Source organism: Watersipora subatra, chromosome 2 (genome assembly GCF_963576615.1).
Source record: "Watersipora subatra chromosome 2, tzWatSuba1.1, whole genome shotgun sequence".
Taxonomy (NCBI): domain Eukaryota; kingdom Metazoa; phylum Bryozoa; class Gymnolaemata; order Cheilostomatida; family Watersiporidae; genus Watersipora; species Watersipora subatra.
Genome location: NC_088709.1, coordinates 62,445,077 through 62,466,500, shown reverse-complemented (window position 1 = coordinate 62,466,500; position 21,424 = coordinate 62,445,077). Strand labels below are relative to the sequence as shown.

Here is a 21,424-nt window from a genome sequence, read left to right as displayed (position 1 = left end):
AAAAATGTGACTGATAGTTCTTTTAAAATTGTTCAGAAATGTGAGACAAAAGCTCGGTTAGCAAATCGGTTAGTGGGATTGAACGCAACTTGATACAGGAAATGATGAAATTTGTGTATCTCTTGTCATTTAGAGTGATAATTTTTCAGTTTGTCAAAAGCGGCCTGACTATGAATAGTTGCTCTTCAATTATGTTGGCATCACTTACAAGCAGCAAATCCTTATTTCACGCTGGTAGCAAGTTCTTCGTAGATTTTACATGCCACTTTAAACTGGATGATTATTCTGTTGATTCTTGAGTGTGTAATTGTATTACCTTTGATTGGCATTGGAAATCATCAACAAAAGGATGTTTTTTGTTAGATGCAAAAAAAAACAAAAAGCAACAATTAGGAATTATTAAATGAGTTGAAAAATGTGTTTTAAAAGTTGGTCATCTAATAGTATTGTAGAGGAGTCAGGATAGTGAATTGTAGGTTGTAGTAACAGAAAGTTCATAAACTGAAACATACGATGGTGGATGTAGTATGTTGGTGTCACGGAATAGAAAACAATGTTTGTCAAAATTGTGGAATGATACATTATACAAATATTCTGGTATCACAAAATAGTAGTGTTGACCATGTGTGGAAGGATAAATATAAATGTTATGTGCATAGTTTACACAGATATTTGAAACCTTTAACACAACTGTGGAAGTGAGCAAGTTTGGGATAATTTGTTCAGGTTGTGTGAAACTTTGATGAAAGCTTGTGATATAAATTGATTGTCCAACAGGAGAAATAAATCAAACCTATTTGGTTAACTATGAAAATAAAATATATTTTTAACCATCAAAACCTATTTTAGGGAATTTAAAGGAAAAAATACGCTCAAAATTACTAAAAACAAAAGTTTTTTTTAGTTTGAGTCACTTTGGTAGAAACCCCTTTGTCTATATTACAGATCATCGATACCTCTAGTGCTGATGGGAGTTATGTGCACTGTATGGGGGATAATTCTTACAGCTTTTGGAGAATCCCTTCCTTTTTTAGTCTATGGAATCTGGAGTGGAGTTTATGTGAGTGTCTCTTTCTTTAATAGATATATCTTTACCTAGTCTTCTATGAAAAATTTCCCTTTATGAAAATTTTGGTTCAAGTTTAATGAATAGTCTTTGCAAGCAATTACTTTCCAATTTTGTATATTCAAAAACGCTCAAAAAATCTTCATAGTGAATCCTTGATTTAACTTAAAAAATTGTATTATTGTGAGTGTATAGGCCTATCCTTAATTGTTTACCGTCCATATGGACAAGCAAAGAAGGCAGCAAAAATAAGCGAGAAGAAAATGACAAAGAATGAGACAAGAACCCCTTATAACAGAATACTTGTATTCTTTTAAAGTGTTTGTCACACTTCAGGAAGTTAGTTTCTCGGTACAGTTTTGCCTAAATTTAATTAATCATCTTTGTGAACAACAACCATCCAAACGAGTGGAAAAGTATACATGGGAAAAACCTGGCGAAAATTTAAAATTTGCGAAAAGCCAACCTGGCTTTTTTTCGGTTTTTTAATGGCCAACTGAAGACTAACACGAACGGTTGATTACCTGCGCTGAAGAACGTTGACTAAACTAAAGATACACAACTTTATTGCATGATGTTTATCACTGTTACATTTACATTATATGTAAAATTAGATTTTTTCAGCTGTCCAGTGTTATGGTCAGTAGCAAAAGCATTTTTCTTCTAAAAACTAAAAGCAATGTTTGAGGCCTACGGAGCAGTTCGGCGCATATTTTAGCCACTTAAAACTTTTTGCATAACTACATGTAGCACCTTGGAAATTTGGCGTGCCGAGAGAAATTATTAGGTGTACCAATGAAGCACACACACTCTATACATATATATATATATATATATATATATATATATATATATATATATATATTTCTCAAAGTTTGTTTGTGTATCTGTCATTGTGTATGTTCAGCTATATTTATTAAAATCTTGGAATTGAAATTTTGCGTTGTGATGATGAAACTTGTTCTTGCAAGTTTTATAACCACGACTACTACTGAGATACGCAAGGCATACTCATCAAAAACATTAACATATACAGTGCACCTTAAACTGTATGCACCCGCTAAAAGGCGTATTATTTGAAACTCTACGATTTCTATTAATTCTGACTTATTGCATTTTCGTGAACTTCTATATCCGGCTTTTCATAAATTTCAATTGCTAAATCACGGTGAAGATCAATACTTTTCACACAGAGAATAGTATTATTTCGAGTATGAATGACCTCTACATTCTCTCACTGTTTGGTCATACAAATACAGTACGATATCTCATTTTTACATTTGTACCATTATCGCGAGGTACCAGTATCGTCGTATTCAGAGCTTTGATGGATAGCTTCTGGTGGAACAATACCCTTTTTTATACACGCACTCCCATGCGAGAATCATTATTATTAATTTACCACATTCAAAATTCTTTTTTCTCAGCTCGTATTGTTTGTATCATTAGCAAATCGTCTTTTATTGTAATCGTAGTAAAACATACTTCATTTAGCTATTACTTGCTAATTATTTCCCATTCACATTTAAACCCTTTTATAATTGTTTTATTGTTTTTAATTTATTTGACCTACATGCAACACTTTCTTCTTGATATAAAATTTGAAACTTATAGTTGTTTGACAAAGTTGGAAAACCTTTACAGTTGTTTTTATTTTCTCCTAATTTATTCCAATTACACAAAACACTTCTCATATGATTTGTAGTTTGAAAGTTAGAATGGCAAATATTGTTATCTGTTAAATACAAATAAATTTTCTATCCAAAGACTTATTTATTACCCGGACAACGCTGGGTAGTACAGCTAGTATATGTTAAAGCACAGTTACTCTAGCATTGCGAAAGGTGCCTATGACAGAGCATCGGCAGGAAAGCAGAATGTAGTGGATTTGCATCCTGTCTGATCTTTTTCATAACACTCAACTGTGGCTTTGGATTGACTGATGGATGTACACAGCTCTTATTTCTTATTAGTGTAAATATTTTGCATAAAATATTATACATTTTATTACCTAAATGTTTCTTTAAAATTCTATATGGTAGTTGTTAAAACAGATTAAATTAAAAAATCAGATGTAAAATGAACGGCTTGTAGCACTAAAATTTAAAATCTCGTCATTAGCAAATGCACAATAACTACAAAACACCAAATTATAAGTGAATTAGCCTACATACTGTGTTTAACAGTTATTTTATATTATTTTTTATATTGTTTTATATTAAATTTTATTTTATATGTCCTCCTAGAGCTTAGTAATCAACTTACCCAAATCTTTCTAGATTTTATCAAACAATATCTCTATTTTTCTATATTTTGCAATTGTTGTTGATGTTTGAAATGATTTGATTGCCAAGACGTTTCAAGATTACAATGAATAAAACTTTATCACAATTAAAACGCTCAATTCAAGCAAAAGTGCAATTATTACGTTTTGATTGGAAAGAGACTGACCGAACAAAGACACATAATGCTGTAATTTGAACGCAATAGCAATGCTGAAACCGATACTTTCTGTTGAAATTTACTAAAAATCTTGTTCACGTTTATCTTTAAAATAGAACAAATCGCAAGGAAACACGTGCTTACCATCGTGGTACTAACATCATCTTTTATACAAATGGAAGCCATATGTGTCATGATCACAGAAACCATGGTTAAGTCGGGATTATAAGATTTAAAGTTATCTACACGAGCAGAAGGAGAAATTTCTCCCAGCTAATTTGCAAAAAAAAATTTGATTTTAGCTTAATTACAGCAGATTCTACGTCAAAAAACTGAATGCACGTTTACCATTAGTGCGAAAACATAGTTCCGAGAAAACTGGCGTTAAAGTTTGAGAAACGAAAACCAATGCACAATTTTGTTTACATTTCAAAACGTCATAGCAACAAATATCAAGAAGTTGTGATATTTATCTAGATTTCTGTATTTATATTTAAAAGAATTATGCTGAATTTAAAAATCTAAACAGATTTTAGCTGGTTGTCATAGAAATAGCTTTATATTTATAAAAAAAACGTATTACTTACTTTTGCAGATATTAAAAACGGCTTGGCAGTATTGTGATATTGGGCACAGCCAAATCATCAACAAAATTTTTAGAAAAATAACAACAGCAAAATATTGCACACCATCGATCACTATATACTTCGATCTTGTAAACTCGAATTATTGTTCTTAAAATTAAATCTGAAAACAATCTTATAAAATCAAATAATTATTCTTACAATTGACTATTGTAATAAGCTTGTAAGAATTGTTAGGAAAATATCATCGTAATTCCCTTTACTTTCACTGCTTTTGGCATCAGTTGGAATACCAAAGTACTCATAAGTGTCCAAAATGTCAAAGTTATCTTTAAAATAGGCAAAAAAGAAATGTTTATATTTATTGGACGCCATTTTTCAGTACTTCCTGTTTAGCATAGCAATGGTTTTAAGGGGGTTTTTCCGAGGGTTAAAGACTTCTATCGGCTAAACTGACTTCAGATTCGGAAAGATCACTCTTTGATTGGTCCAGATGCACATGTTACAAAAATCGTTACCAATATTATAAATTCAGTTAGTGCAACTTCAAAGTTGGATAACTCAACTTCGTGATTTGCGACTTAACCATGGCTTCTGTGACCGTGACCCATATTTTACTTATTAGGAGCTGGACAATTGACACAAATTTTGTTGTTATTGCGCAAACTTCGCAGGAGACTTATTAGGGTTAATCTAGAGCAGTTAGTTGCTATATAAGATATCATTTTGAAACTATCTCAAACTTCCTAAAATATACAAACCTTTCCTTGACTATGATTGTATATTTTACCTAATGTCATTTAGTACAGATTTTGTTTTGCGCATTAAAACAATTATAAATAACAATACGAAAATAAAAAAAACCTTTATGACAACATTTTGCAAGGCAAAACATTAGCTTAATCAGAACCACTGTGAGTTGACTTGCAAATTTTGTTTGTTGTTAAATAGATAACTCCCAATGTGAGTTATCTCACTTTGAAAATATACCCATTTACCCATTTACAGATATTCCTAAGTTATAAAAAAACATTTTTGATTGGTTAAGTTGAATGATTTTTGATTAATCAAAAAAGATTTAAAATATGACTCAAAGATATCTTGGGCAATAGTAATGACCAAACCACTAAACCTACATCGACTTCAACCTAAGCCGAAAACATAATAGCGACTTGAAAATTATATTGAATTCTATAAATATTTTCAGCTGTAGAAAGGAATATACAGAGTCAGAAGCAGTAAGACTGTGAAAAACTGCACAAATGAAATTGAAAAAAATGTTTTAAAGTTGTTAACTTTTAATTCTGCCGTTTTGAATTCTTATATATGCAATTAAAATTTCACTTTCTAGGTAGGGGAGTCATAGTCAGACTAAAGGTATCATTCACCTTCGAGCAATCAAAGGTGAATGATAACTCACCATCTGACTTGGATCAAAGTCATTCATTTTAGAGCTGTCTATAAATCTGAACACCCAAGAACAGAGTTATTGAACATATTTTTGCTAATTGAAACATGTTTATGACAGTTCATTTGGGACGTACTGACATGCAGAGTTGTGATATTTTGGTTAGAGGGATGATATTAGCGAGGTAGAGTTTGATATAAGAGTTCCATGTTCATGACTAATTGCTATGTAGATTAATAAAATTTAAAAGTTTGTATTTTTTGTAATAAAACAATAATTTTAGCTAAATTAGTTTTATTTTACTATTTTTATTGTGCAAGTCTAACTTTGCTTCAGCCAGTCAAAACTTTTGAAACCCGGAAAGTTTCTGAAACCACTTTCTTTGAAACACAGGTCTACATGTAAGTGATATAAATTTTTTTACCTGAATTTAATATAACACGAAAGAAGAGACTTACGTGGTTATTGAGAAAATTTAATGGGTAATTTATTTAAATTCTGTCTCTTTTAGTAGTAATTAAGCAAATAAAGTACAGAATTATTTTAGTAGAATTACAGCAACTCTGTTAGAAAAAACTGGTATGTACAGTAAACTGTATAAAAGTTAGTCGCTTGCCAATGGGTTAACGGTATTGAAAAAATCAAACGATTTGCCAAAATAAAATATTTCTTTACTTATGTACATTCCAATAATTGAATTATAAAAATTTTAGTTTACAACTAAATTTTTAGAGATTTCTTCTTTGGCGATTCAATTCAGAAACCTAATCAAACTTGGCTATTTATTTATCAGATGATATCAGTTGGTGCTGACAGTTCTTGTGAACACCACAGGAAGCAGCCGCTATCTAGTGATCTAGAATGCCTGACCAGCAAAAGATTGGTTAAGGCTCAATTCTCAAAGATGGCAGCTAGTGGTGACAAGAATGACATCCAACCATAAGTTGCTTCTGTTGCTTCTGTTCGGGTACCAGGTTCCAGGTTATGTTGCGACTGGACTCAGATATGTCCTGTCAAGATTGTGGAGCCATTGTCTTTGCAACGATGCTTTAGTAATTTCCAGTTTTCAAAAGAAAAACTTTTCATGTTTGTGAGATAATTGAAACTTCTGCTTAACTTGCTTCGTGCACAGTGTCAAAAAGCTCTACTCGCGGCAGCGGCTTGAAGTAGGGCTGGATACCATTAATAACAAGGATTACTAAACATTGTGCATGTTTTTTGCTATAAGAAAATGTATCACCAAAATTGGTTTGTAAATGCTTGAATTGATAAACCAGTGGGCAGACTACCTTAGGCTTCTTGCCAAAGAGTTGAATTCAGGAGCGACTTACTCTCTTTAAAGATGCACTTCCACAAAATTTTAGTACATTTCATCAGAAAGTATCGGTATTTTTCTATAATTTACGATTGTTTTTGATGTTTGAGGTGATCTGACTGCCAGGATGTTTCTAGATTAAAACCCACAAAACTTGATCATGGTTAAACGCTGAGAAGAAAAATACGTACGAAATGATGTCTGTAGTTGTTATCGTTGCAATAATTGATATCAGCTATTGCGTTCAAGTTGCATTGTTACGCTCCTCTATGCTGTAAGTTTCTTTGTAACTATATACTATAATTTCACTTTAACTTTTTGAAAAAAAATTGATCTGAAACAATCGCAACTGGTAGAAAAACGCAAATGTTTCTAAAAAAAATCAACTAAAGTTGGTGTAAGCTTATCTTTATTTGCAAAAAATGGTCGCAAATAAATCGTTAAAATGATAGGCGCCTAGTCAGCTCCCACTTTGAGAAACGAACAAAAAAAACCTCAATAATTAAGTAAAATAATTAGCTAAATTATTTAGTAAAACAATTTAGCTACAATATGCTATGATTCTAAGATGCTTTTTGAAAAGAAAAACAAAACTTTATAATTCTAATGGATTCCATAACCTTGCTGCTGTTAACTTTATTTACAGCTACTCATTGTTGGAGGAATTGGATTTTGTGCAGTCAAGCGTAATACTGGCTCCTGGGTAAGTAATATTTACTCGTCAGTGTATGAGTTATCTGTATAATATGAGCTACAGCTTAATGCAATATTGAGCAAACAGAGCCTATTTCTAAATAATGCAGTAACCAATAATTTTTTAAATACTTGTTTATATTCTTAAAACTGGGTTCCTAGGTTTCCTTTAAAAAAATTTGGCACACATTTTGTTGCAAATCTCATGAGATCGAACTGAATAATCTTTGTCATTGACTAACTTATACCCTACAGGATGAATTTATTCGCGGAGTTAATTTTCGCATAAATTCCCTTTTTCATGCTTTGCGCGGATCAATTTATTCGCGGCTGAACATTGTCACTCTATATGAAGAGTTAACTCTATTGCGGCTAGCAATGGAGTTAATCCTACGCATGCGCACATCGCATGTTTCGGTTTCTATTTAGCTTACAACTACCGGTCGATCATGCTAAGCTATAAATCTTTTGCTGCGTTCACAGGTTTTCACGAATATTAATCGATTCGGAGGCCTTTGATGAACCAACAACTTGTGGTAGGTAATGAGTTTTTCAAAACCATTTACTGGATTAGTTGAATTTTACATTGGTTCTTCGGTAAAACGCAATATTTATTTTTTCCATTTCTACCGCTTCGTTATTTGTTTTAGTGTGAGAGAGAGAGTTTTCATCATACACAGAGGCACGATGACTGCAAGGGTGGTAGATGTCATTCTTAGAAGATCGCCAATCATTTAGGGAGGTATTGAAATTGAGGTAGAAGTGACCGCAGATGCTAACGAAGAGAATATATGTTTTAAAAAAGGAACAAAAACGCCTTTACGAGCTCAAATTTTTGGCCAACCGGCAGAACTTTGCAATAGTAAGCCACGAGGAGAGTTCTGAGGATAACTTCCTTAGCAGCCGTGTAGTAGCGAGAGAATCGCCTTTAACATCTACTCAAGACAGTGACAGCGATATAGAGCTGCTATTACCAAAATAATTAGTCAGAGAGCACCATTACACGCTATTATTCACTCATCAAGAGTATCAGTTTAATTTTATTGCTAGACAACCGCCATATGGACTAAACTGTTTATATTTACTCCATTCATCGTTCATAAAATTTTATTTGTATTTGAAATATTTTATTTGTACACTCAAGTCTGTAATAAATTATAATATATCTTTACATCAAATAAAATATCTACTTTATAAACGGCAATCGTTGCCTATCTATCTGTCTATCTGTCTGTCCACTTTATAGAGTACCGTACTTTTCGGACTATTAGCCGCTATTTTTTTCTGACGGTTTGTGAGCCATGCGGCTTATATGAGGGTACGGCTATTCTGTGGTTTTTCTTTCACCGCTAGAACGCATTAACGAGAATCTCCGGTTAGTACACGCTCCTACTAGGGATGGACGATGAATACTGATATGCTAATATCGTATCGTTAGGAGTTGTCTGTTCGATATATCGAGTTGCCGATAACTCTACAACTACTACTACAACTAATATTGGGATGCAATCAACTACTTACGGAAATAAAATAACTATTGACCTATCACATGATCTCTGGTTAGCGTGCATCTTTATGGTGCCCAACGACACTTTTCAGTTTTAAACAGTAAAGTAGCTGCCGTTTTAAAAAGCACCGTCCTGAGTTCTGCGGCCTATACAAAGGTGCCTATACAGCTATACAAATGTACTAATCATCAAATAAAATAAATTAATGAATAGTAATTTACATGCGATTAATATTTACCGCCAACGTGTACCAAGAAGGTCACGCGAACGTTGGTTTCTTGCGACTGGAAAAAACGCAGTTCTCACCTACTAAATTTCTACATAAAAAAGGTAAGTACTTTTTATTCAATGTTGTATTGTCTATGAATTGCCACATTTCTACTACATAACCCTTTCACTTGCGTTCATGTACAAATTTAGCTATCGGCCTACTGCCAGCCGTTTTGCCGATATTGCTTAATTTGTATACAATATTTTTTCAATTTCAAGCTCCATTTAGAACGTTTGTTTTGGTTATATATTTCATTTTGCCAACATGTTAACAAGCACTGTTATACAAAAAATTCGTTGTATCTATACTTTGTGCATTGATAAAACGATGTGAAGCTACAAAGCAAAACGATCCTCTACAATTTTCCTTATTCTTACAAAACCATTACTTTCATCACCATCAGAGTCAGTATAGATATTGATTTTTAATTATCTGTGTAATCACAAAAATCTAAATCGGCTATAATGTCATCAACATAAGTAGTTATTTGTTTTCTAATTTGGACGCCTTTGATGAACTTACACAAAAATGTTCGTTTTCAAGTTGGAAATCCCCAAACAAAGATTAAAATATTAAACTTTAGGCTAATTTTATAAAGAAATCTTAGGACAACACTGTCACTACCATAAAAGTCCTAAAGATCGTTGGTCATGTTATCAACGAATAATAAAATTCAGTAACTAGCAATTGCCGGGAAAGTCGCAAAAATGTGTTTACGGCGGTCGACCATAGAAAACGCATAAATGAGTACTTCGGTGAAAGGGTTGAAAACGTTGGATTTGCCACTGTTTGTGATAGTAAACATGTTCATTTCCTTCTGAGTAAATTTTGCTTTTTTTCCAGCTACGAGTAGTACAGAACTACAGCTACTACAGAACTTGCACGGGTACTGCTACTGCGTTTTACCTACTAATTTTCTACATCTAAAAGGTTAGTACGTTTTATTCAATGTTGTATCGCCTATGAATCGCCACACCTCAACTACTTAATAACCTTGGATTTGCCACTGTTTGTGATAGTTGAACAAGTTCATTTCCTTCAGCAGCTGATTTACTAATTTTTTTTCCAGCTACGAGTAGGCCTACTGTAACTTACTACTACAAAACTTGCACGAGTACTCCCAGGGTTGCGATAGGCGATGGTGAAAAGAAAGAGAGCAGCCGGTATTGACTTACTGTCACCCTGTTTTAGCCATGACCAGCTGTACGTCGCCTGCTAAAAAGTAGGCACAAACCGAAAACTGTTTGCTCATACACCCGACAGAAAAACAAAAGATGTTGTCTATCCGCAAGTGTTGCGTTGAACTAACATTGTGTTATTGTCATGTCATGCTATGTTCTTCATGTTCTGCTATACCACATGCAACATTTTCTAATATATTTTTCAGTATATATATATTTTCATGCATTCGTTATCTTTATTGTATCTCATAAAAAGGCTATCATGTTGGCGCTATGTTTTATTATTGTAAGGTGCTAATGCTGTATCTGCCTTGACATCATACTGTCTGTGCTGTTATACATATAAATTTTATCGACACAACCTCATTACTGTTTGTATATACCATGTCAAAACACAGGTTATAGACGAAAAACTGGTGAGTTATGAATAGTGTTTTAAGCATGTAGTCTCCATTCAATAAATGCTGGCGATAGCAAAATATTTTGTATAATTTTTTAGAAGTTGCAAAACTTTTCAATACTGCCAGTTTAAAGAACTTCAGTTTGCCTAGCAATGTCAATTTCATTATCAGTTCTCTGTACACAAATAGGGCAATGCCGATTTGAGTGGTTTGAGACTGATGCATTGTAGACTAGCTGTAAAACGTATTGCGGATTTCCATTGTTCTCCCAACATTATTGACATATATGACTGCATATGTGTATGCATAGTGTGATCGGGGCAAAAAAATTCAGTAGACTGCATATTTGGAGTTGTTATACAGTATGAAAGACAACTCTCAATAAACCTTATGCTATGCGTGAATCTGTTCGAGTAGGTGGGTAATGCAGCTAGTATAATGTAATCATGTTTGCTGCAGTGATATCAAAGAGTTGTTGTTGATGAAGGGGTCTAGGTTGACTGGTTGCTTCTCTGCCAATATTCCTACCTTGATGAATATTACTACTTGTCTTTTGTTTTCGTAATCGGAATAAGTTATATTTCATTCTCAATCTGCAGTAAACACAGAAAAGAAAAAATACTAATAAATGTTAAGGAAGTACAAAAACAGTAGCTGAAGTATTTAATGAAAGCGATCAGTTTATAAACAAAAAAATTAACTAACACAGTTAATTATGGAAAAACATATCTGCACTGCAAATCAAATACATACCATAATGTCCAGATCAGAATCATTATTGTCCTCAACTACAGTACTAGAGATTAATAGAGAGATTTTTGCCATGATGAAGCCATGATGAATAATTTGTGAAAACCTTGAATCATTTTGTAAAGAAGTTTGATGCAATGGCAATAAAACTCAAAGCCCTGGCGGTGATTTTAAAGAAGTTCTGAAACTCGGCTATGTTTAGTACTTCTGCCTAGCAGCTATTTTTGTGATGACGCCATTCTGCATATCTTGTGACAACCTTGAATAATTTTGTAAAGAAATGTGATGCATTAGCAATGGGGGTTAACTCAAGCCCCAGCAATGATTTAAAAAGGTTTTGGAACTCAACTACGTTTAGCATTTATGCCTCGCGGCTAGTTTTTAATTTGAGGCAGTAGTTATTCTCCCTTGCGATTAAAAATAGAACTAATTATTCGCGGAATTTAATAATTCGCGGAGTTGACTGTTCGCGAAATCGCAAATTTTTGTAACCATTGAATATTTTCATCCTGTAGGGTATATTATTATACGAGCAAGTACACTGGCAGTTGCGAGTGCTGATAAAAATGGTGAGGTGCACTTACTGTTCATATAAGTATTCAGAATGCCAGTAAGTGGTTGATTAGTGTAGATGTTTCTATTATTGAAACTGTGTTGGACTGTCGTAAAAACTCCGAGTTTGAATCGAGTAAAATGGAACCTTTTTACCAAACATCAACTGCGAATTCAGACAGTGGGTCTTATTATAGTGAATATTATTTAGTATTTAAATTGAAAGCTACTATCTTGTTTGGTCATATCAAAAGATTATTATCATTGTTTTAACACATTTTCCGTATGTGTTAAAGGTTGATTTGCAACAAAATTCACATTACAGTTATTTGAATCAAAAGATTCACAATGTCTTACTCTGTTGTGTTGTAGGCGTAAAATATTTGGGAATGTGATTACAAGCTCTTAAAAGCTCAAAAACGAACAGTTAATCGCAGCCACACGAGACCGCCGTAGTTTGGATTCTCTTTCCAAAACGGCTCAAATGTGACATAGTTGTGGTAGATGGTTTCTGTTTACACTTTCATGCAACCTTATTCGTCGAATTATTTTCACAAATATACTTCACGCATTCAATAAAACCATGTTTATTGTTCTTACGCGTCTGTTTTATCGTCATTGTAATGCTGTCACTTTCAGCACTGATATCTTATAACTTACCGTTAAAATTCATTTAATTTTTTAACCTTACCTCGAAGGAGTACATATCATTGTCTGATAATCATGACGAGCCTGTTGGTCACTTGTGATAATCGAAAAGTGCTGCAAAAATTATTTACGAAGTATTGGGTCACATGGTCAGATTACTACTTGACAATTAGTTCAAGCCGAAACAAAACTGTAAAGTAGCGATCATCTACATTTGATACGGGGTCTTCGGTAAAACTCGAAGTGTTTGAATAAGTTTATATTGAGCTTTTTGTTGGCCTTTCAATTCACGTGAGAACATCACGTGACAAGACAATAACCAAAATGTCATGGCTACGTCAGAGAAATGAACGGATTCCAAGCTACGGCGGCTTTTTGTTTTTAGCTTTTAACAGCTTGTAATCATATTTCCACATATTTGGCACCTACAACACAACAGAGTAAGACGTGTTGAATCTTTTGATACCAAATAACTGTAATGTGAATTTTGTTGCAAGTCAACCTTTAAGTTATGCAGCATCAAAGACTTATAAGTTAACCACATAAAAAGCAAATCACAGTTTAACCTACAATAGTGTAACGCCTTTTTAAAAATGAACTTGCCAAAAGATTTCAGTGTATTTAATCAGAAAGTATTGTTTTTTTTCATTCGCGGTTGTTTGTTATGTTTGATATGAACTGATTGTCAGGATGTTTTAAGATCCAAATCGACCAAACTTTCTTGCAGTTAACATGCTCAGATCCAGCAGAAGTGTGAATATGAAGTCTATAGTCGCAAAGAGACAAACAGACAGAGTAGATGTGTAATGCTGCAATTTGAACGCAATGGCAAATATCAACTATAGCAATGATAGCAATTTCATTGGTTCAATCGAGTCAGTTAGATTACATCAAATAAAAAGAAAACAAATCACAAATGATAGAAAATTACTGATAATTTCTGATCAAAACTACTAACACTTTGTGTAAGTTCATCTTTAAGGGTCACAAAACCAAGTTTTCAGTTCTTGCCAGAATGCAAGACTGTTAAATTTAAGAATTGCAAAGTTTTTACCACAATTTCCTTTTTCAACGCAATTTTCTTTTTATTCACATTTGAATTACATAAGAAAGTTTATAACCTATTTTATGAGTCACTTCATGTTGTTGTAGATTTCTGCCACTATTATTGTCAGTCTCGCCTTCCTAACAATGCTGTTTGTGTCCGTGCTTGAGATGGCTTCAACTGTTCTTAGTGAGACTTCTGTTTCTTCAAACTGTGGATATTCATACTTCACCTGTGGCTACCATAATGTAAGTGTCAGATATTTGATTGATATTAGAAGTCGCTGCTGAAAGCCAGTAAAATCAGTTTTACCTTAGAAAATATGGTGTCTGTAGAACCTAGTCTATCTTTGAGTAAAATGTATTCCAATCACCATCTCAGCTGAAAAGCCAATAGGCTAGCCTATATTTACCATCATCTCTCTCTAAGTACCAGGTCCTGTAAAGACGTAGGTGGTTGTGGTTCTCCCTCCACTTTCTATAAGGATGCCAGTTTTTGGCATGAAAAAAATCAATACTCACTCATAAAATCAACAAAAGTCTGTGTAAGGTAATCTTTAAAAATATATGCAAAGCCTTAATTATTGCAGATAAAGACAATTTCCACAACTTTCAATGGTCTGTTGCTGCTGACCTCAGTTGCTGGGCTGATAGTCTGCATATGCCGCAATTATTATCATTCCACCTGCTTAACTAGTCAAGAATGGTATGCGTCTCCTGATCTCTCAACTCAACAACAAAGTGAAGATGACCCAAAGGCTCCGCTTGACTCACAAAAGTCACAAGTCAACTTGCATGGCCTTAAGAAGTCCATGACTTCCCAGCCATTTACAGGTAGCTACTCACGATTACTTTTGTTTTGTTGTTTTGTTGAATGTTTTGTTAGTGTAAAATACTTGAAGAACTTTGAAAGTGTTGACAAAACTGCATTTCTTTGTTTGTGGAGTTGTACTCTTTGTGACATGCATGAAACGTTTCATATATTTGGACACAGCTGCCATGTTTGCATGAGGCTATGGCTCCTTTAGCAGCTTGGTAAGTGATGATGCAATAGTTCAACTAACTACTGGCCATGCAGTACTGTTATGTTGAGTCTGTCACTCATTGGGTTTTTATCTCAAGTTTTACAATAATCATTATTGAAGTAAGTTCTCAGATCTTGTATGAAGGAAATATTTACTGTTGTTTTTTATGCATGAGCAGATAACTCAGTTGAAATGGTCAAATTTTGTCTGACTATCTAAAAGCATATATATTTTTCCATTATTTGAAATTAAAATGTTCTTTTCCGTTTTAAATGATCTAATAGCCGGAACAATTTTAAAGGTTGACTTGCAACAAAATTCACATTACAGTTATTTGATACGAAAAGATTCACCATGTCTCACTCTGTTGTGTTGTAGGTGCCAAATATGTGGGAATGTGATTACAAGCTCTTAAAAGCTAAAAAACGAACAGTTAATCGCAGCCACACAAGACCGCCGCAGTTTGGATTCTCTTTCCAAAACGGCTCAAATGTGACGTAGTTGTGGTAGATGGTTTCTGTTTACACTTTCATGCAACCTTATTCGTCGAAATATTTTCACGAATATACTTCACGCATTCAATAAAACCATGTCTATTGTTCTTATGCGTCTGTTTTATCGTCATTGTAATGCTGTCACTTTTAGCAGTGATATCTTATAACTTACCGTAAAAATTTGTTTAATTTTTTAGCCTTATCTCGAAGTAGTACATATCATTGTCTGATAATCATGACGAGCCTGTTGGTCACCTGTGATAATTGAAAAGTGCTGCAAAAAATTATTTGCGAAGTATTGGGTCACATGATCAGATTACGACTTGCCGATTAGACCAGGCCGAAGCCAAACTGTAAAGTAGCGATCATCTATATTTGATGCGGGGTCTTTGGTAAAACCCGAAGTGTTTGTCATAAACTAGTGCTACGATAAGTTTGTATTGAGCTTTTTATTGGCCTTTCAATTCACGTGGGAACATCACGTGACAAGACGATAACGAAACTGTAATGACTATGTCAGAGAAATAAAGAGATTTCAATCTACGGCAGCTTTTCGTTTTTGAGCTTTTAAGAGCTTTTAATCACATTTCCACGCATTTGGCACCTACAACACAACAGAGTAAGACATGGTGAATCTTTTGATATCTAATAACTGTAATGTGAATTTTGTTGCAAGTCAAACTTCAAAGTTAAAATCTCCAAAACCTGGTCACAGTTAGAATGCTTAAAAAACACATCATATAGTTTCCCTAAAATTGTGCCAATAGCCAGGCATATCGTTTATAAATAATGAACGTACTTTTTGATTAATATGCATATTAGTTTGAGTATCTGTATGTTTACCAAGTCTTTAGGGAAAAAATAATGGAACAAATTATAATCCTAACTTATGACAATGGTTTAATAACGGGGGTTTTCAGTGCAGAATTATGTAAATTAAAAGTACTCTGCGTTGACCGAAAGTTTGCCAGTAAAATGAAAGATAATGCAAAGAAAAAGCGAATGATAACATTTGATATTAAACGAAAAATTATTGAAAAATATGCGAAATATGTATGCGGGATTGAGCTAGCTCAGCAATATGACAGAAATACATCCACAATTATCAAACAGAAGAATTATAGGCATTCAGTTCGCAAAAAGACTAACCATAGTTTCTAAACGGTGCAGCCATCTTCACGACCGCTGATGGAGAGACTGCTCAGGCATTGGATAAAAGATAAACAATTGGCCTGTGACAGCGTAACTGAAATGATGCTATGTGAAAAGGCCGGTGCGATCTATCAAAACTATAACAATAGACATTCGGACAAGTTGGCTAGTGGTTGTGCATTAACCTTTTGTGACGACACCTGTGTTCATCCTAATCGCAACATGTTGAAAGGGCGACAAAGGCAAACGTCCTTAGATAGGTTTATCTTAAAACGGCCGGCTAGTCGTGAAAGCGAAACAAAGGAAAAATTAGCTAACCATCGAGAAACTTCAAACAGCGAACGCCGAAGAAATTTTAATTTTGTTAAGTTAAAAATGAAAGTTTGCTTTTAGGTTTGCTTCTAAGTTTGTCTTTTAAGACATTGATAAAATCCAAATTTATCAAAGTCAACTGTTGTAATGAAGGATAACTTATATCTCCCTCCCTGGCAAATGCTAGCGTTAGCTGCTATTGTATGTATTTGATTTTACATTTTAATTAATCACATTTCCTTGCATTATTTTTTAATTGTTGCTTTTTGAAAGCATGTGGTAAATTAGGACAATAACCAACGTGTCTTTTCTGTTACACTATCTTTTTTTGAGTGTTTTATTTGCATTTTTTAGAGTGTGGAAACCAATCAATATATATTTAAGGGTTCTATATATAAATAAATTGCACCAACATGTGAGTAAATTACCATGAGACAAATTCTACCCAACCTATCTGTAAACAATTTTAAACATCTATAGAAATGTATCTCAGGCTATAAGTTATATTTGAGGCCTATTTATGCAGTTATAATAATTATATATATATCGTTATATATTTGAAGTTGTATTAATATAAGGTTATAAGCCATATTTGAAGTTTTATTCCAACAATAATACGCAAATACAAAGTAGAATAACTGTCAATAGAAATGAGTGTAACACTGCAACTTGTAACCTGCAAATAGCTGATGCCATAACGAAATGTACAAACAAGAAGTGTGACTATTGATGCAACTTTTAGAAAAGTTGTTTTCTTATGAGCATTTTAACTGTGATCAAGTTTTGGCAATTTTAGTCTCAAAACAACTTGGCCGTCGCGTTAACTAAAACAACAAACAAATCTTTATTTTTCAACAAATGTTTATATGTTTAGATAAAATCTTTTAAAATTTGACACAAATGACCTTTTAAGACATGGATAAAAACAAGCCAAAAAAAGAACATTTACTAGTAGAAATACCTCTTCAATTTGTTTTTTTAGCTCCAACACCGGTGCACTAGATGTTGGTGGTTACAGGCGATGCCAAACCTGTGCCTACAGGGATCTAAGAGTAAGGAGTGATGACAAAGTGCCAGAACTCAAATCAAAAGCCCTCCAAACTAACTTTTGTATGAGTAGTCCTAGTTAAGTGTACTATCATGTTCATAATAGAAATCAAAGTCTATACACAACTGGTACATGTACGTTTGCTACCGCGTAAACAATTCTTATTCGATACTGGCGCATTTTGTTTATGTCTTTATACTTTATTTTATTGTTTGTCTGTGTCAGTTGATACATCTATATATAGATTTATCAAAGTTTGTGTATCTGTCTGTGTCTGTGTATGTCCAGCTATAGCTATTAAAATCTTGGAATTTTAAATCCCGCATTATGATGGATTAGAACTCACAAAGATTGCAACCACAAGTTTCAAATCTGCGCACTCTAAGACTGAGCCAGATAAGGCGCATTGATAAAAAATGTTATCATATACCGTATTGCACACACTATGTGACATAATCTTTTAGCGTTGCACCCACGCAGTATGATGCCCATTTTTTTGCCAAGCTATAGGAAACAAGATGCCTTTTTGTTATTTTTTCGTTATGGCAAGTTTTTTCTGCTGAATGATATAAACAGTAAATTCTCTCGTAACTAAAATTTGGCAGTTTGTGTACTGATTATATATGTTATTAAAAATATACAATGCTCACCCTAGCGAGTTCAGCGTTATTCACTATCATATACGATTTAACATATGCACACGCTAAATGACCTATTGTTTTAAACTCAATGAATTCTATTTCCTCTATGAATCGTGATGCTTTTTCGTGTTTTCTCAAACTTCCATTTTCAGTTGTTCGGAAGGTTCAATTACTATATCTGGGGTAAAAGTCAATTATTCTCACGCGGAACATTTATCACCTCTCTAGAAAGAGCCTCGACATTCTCTATCCAATTGGTCAGACCAAGACAGTACGATATCTCATTTTAAAATTTGTACCAGTATCGAAAGGTACCAGAATGGAGGGATAGTTTTTGATTGAACAGAAATTTGAAGCATGGCAGGTATGAGAAATGTATCCTTAAAAAAATGATAACCAGGTATCAACACTAGTCTCTATTAATTATAATAGTTTTAAATAAAAATGATCGACGTTTTTATAATCAATCATGAAAATCAATTATAGATATGATAAAAATAACTTGGTTTAAACAGTGCATGCAAACTTTTTAAACAAAGTACCAACATCTTTTGATAACTTTATAGAAACTGCTCTGAAATTCTACTTGCAGTTATGTTCTATGTCCATGGACCATTATATAGCACATCCAAGCTAGTCTAAATATAGGGAGCAATGTATTTTGATATTTTGCTTAACCAACTCTTGATAGAGTTAACCAATTAACTATTTTTGTTGAGCAACTTGTAAAAATCTATGAATAAAAACTTTGCAATTAGCTGTTTTGATGTTTTTGTTGTTTCAATAAGCTTTTTTATGACGAGGTTAATATTATATTGTATTTAATATATTATAGTTTTTTATATTATAGTTGACCAGGTTGATATTAGAAAAACTTTAAAAATAATATAATATATGTGGCTGAACAAAAAGGACCTAACAGCCAATGCAGGGTTGAAACACATGGCAGCCCAGGAGCAACTGCTCCCAACAAGGCAACTTCAAACAAAGATCTATCACACTAGAAACAATCCTCGATGCAGACTGTACAAAGATGCACTTGAGACCATCCAACACATCATCAGTGGATGCAAGCAGCTAGCCAGAAACGCAGACACTGAGTGGCATAATCATGTCGCAGGTGTTGTGTACAAAAGTCTATGTGATGAATATAGCCTTAATAAACCACAACACTAGTGTGAAGCTCCTGGTACGGTCTCTCAGAATGACTTCGTTAAGATCCTCTGGGACTTCTACATCCAGACTGACAAGCATGTCCTAATAAATCAACCAGATATAGTGGTAGTGGACAAGGAGAACAAGGTGGCTACTATCATGGACATAGCAGTACCTAATGAAACAATATAACCAGCCAAGAAAACGAAAAAGTTTATTATATCAGCAGTATTATCTCCGTCTTGGAGATAATATTGAAAAATGCTGAGTTGTAAGGAAAACTGTAATTCCAGTTGTCATTGGGCATTGGGCGCAATAACACCTGCGTATAAAGTGTGGTTTGCCGAGATACCGGCAGCAACTAACTTAAGTGAGTTTCAGAAAAAAGCCCTATTGAGAGCAGCTAAGCCCTTGAGGCGAGTGCTCAAACTCCCAAGTCTCTGGTAGAAGACAAGAGTTAGAGCAGCAATTATTACCCAAATAGGTTAACTGGGGTGAGGAAACTTTTTTTTATATATATATGACCGGTGGGACTGGTTCTCCTTATGTATTTTTATACATGTACATAGATATACGTATATATGTATATATATATATATATATACGTATATACGTATATATATGTATATATACATATAAATATATATATATCTATAAATATAATAATATTGGCAAAAGGCTATAGAGTATATGGTAAAAGCGCGATGAACGCCAAAAAGGTGCCTAGCCTTGTAGCTAGAGTGGCATTTGTCAAACTTGCAACCTTTGTGATTGCTGATTAAGCAAAGATTGCAAGCAAATTTTCCATTCCTAGAATTTAATAGCTATAGCTAGACGAACGATAAACAATAGGCAATGATAAACTTTAACATTAATGTATATAGATGTATAAAATATTCGCCCGAGCTCAAATTTGGCAGTCGGTGTGCTTATTACGTATATCGAAAAAACAAATACGCCGAAATGCTGTTCACCGAAAACATTTTTACAACCGCTAAAAGAGACACCAATGAATGGTTTTTTCTCAGCTCAGTGTTTCTCATGTCAAAAAGCAGCAGCATCTTTCCTTTAAAACCAGGAGCAAAGTTGGAGTTATGATATCTAGAAACACAAGGTCAGTGGTCAGATAATTTATTTTAGTCTGCTAACAAAAATCCAATTCAATACGTATTCAATAGAAAATTTTCAAAAACATCATCTTTCAGGCTTCCTTGGCAAATTAAATTGAAAAAAATATCGATGCGGCTTAAAGTTATAATGAAACCGAAGCCAAAAAACTGGTAGGGTATAGATTTTATTGATACAAAAATGAAATCTAGTACAATAGTTAAAATTATATACTAAAGCTGTGGTTTAAGTTTGTGTCTAGTAAGCTAAATCTATTTAAGTTATGTTCAAAGTTTATGTTATATATTCATCTGTCTCAAAAGTGAGAACTCCCTACTGTACATGGTGCACATAGCACATTGCATTGTTACATTTTAATGCTTATCATAACCTATATCAATAAATACACTAAATAAGCAAAAGTTATTGTAGGTAGCTACAGTTACTAGGGTTAACATACTATTTTGTTACTAATTTTTAATATGAACAGTACTGATATAAATCTTTGATATCTTTCCCCAATGATTGTTTGCATTATATAATTACTATAATGTCTTTATCTGTCTATACGGTTTTTTTGCCATATGATGCCAATTCTAGATTGGATTAAAGATGTATCTCAAGGGT

General features: G+C 33.5%; 1 protein-coding gene across 1 annotated transcript in view; it reads left to right on the top strand.

The window, feature by feature from the left end:
• Positions 1-17,950, top strand: part of LOC137387110 (uncharacterized) — a 29,169-nt gene extending 11,219 nt beyond the window's left edge. The window contains exons 3-7 of the mRNA XM_068073412.1: positions 946-1,060; positions 7,462-7,518; positions 13,972-14,112; positions 14,454-14,697; positions 17,829-17,950. Of these exons, the coding sequence (XP_067929513.1) occupies positions 946-1,060; positions 7,462-7,518; positions 13,972-14,112; positions 14,454-14,697; positions 17,829-17,848 (577 nt within the window). The 3' untranslated portion in view covers positions 17,849-17,950. The remainder of the gene's footprint in view (positions 1-945; positions 1,061-7,461; positions 7,519-13,971; positions 14,113-14,453; positions 14,698-17,828) is intronic.
• Positions 17,951-21,424: the final 3,474 nt, after the last annotated feature.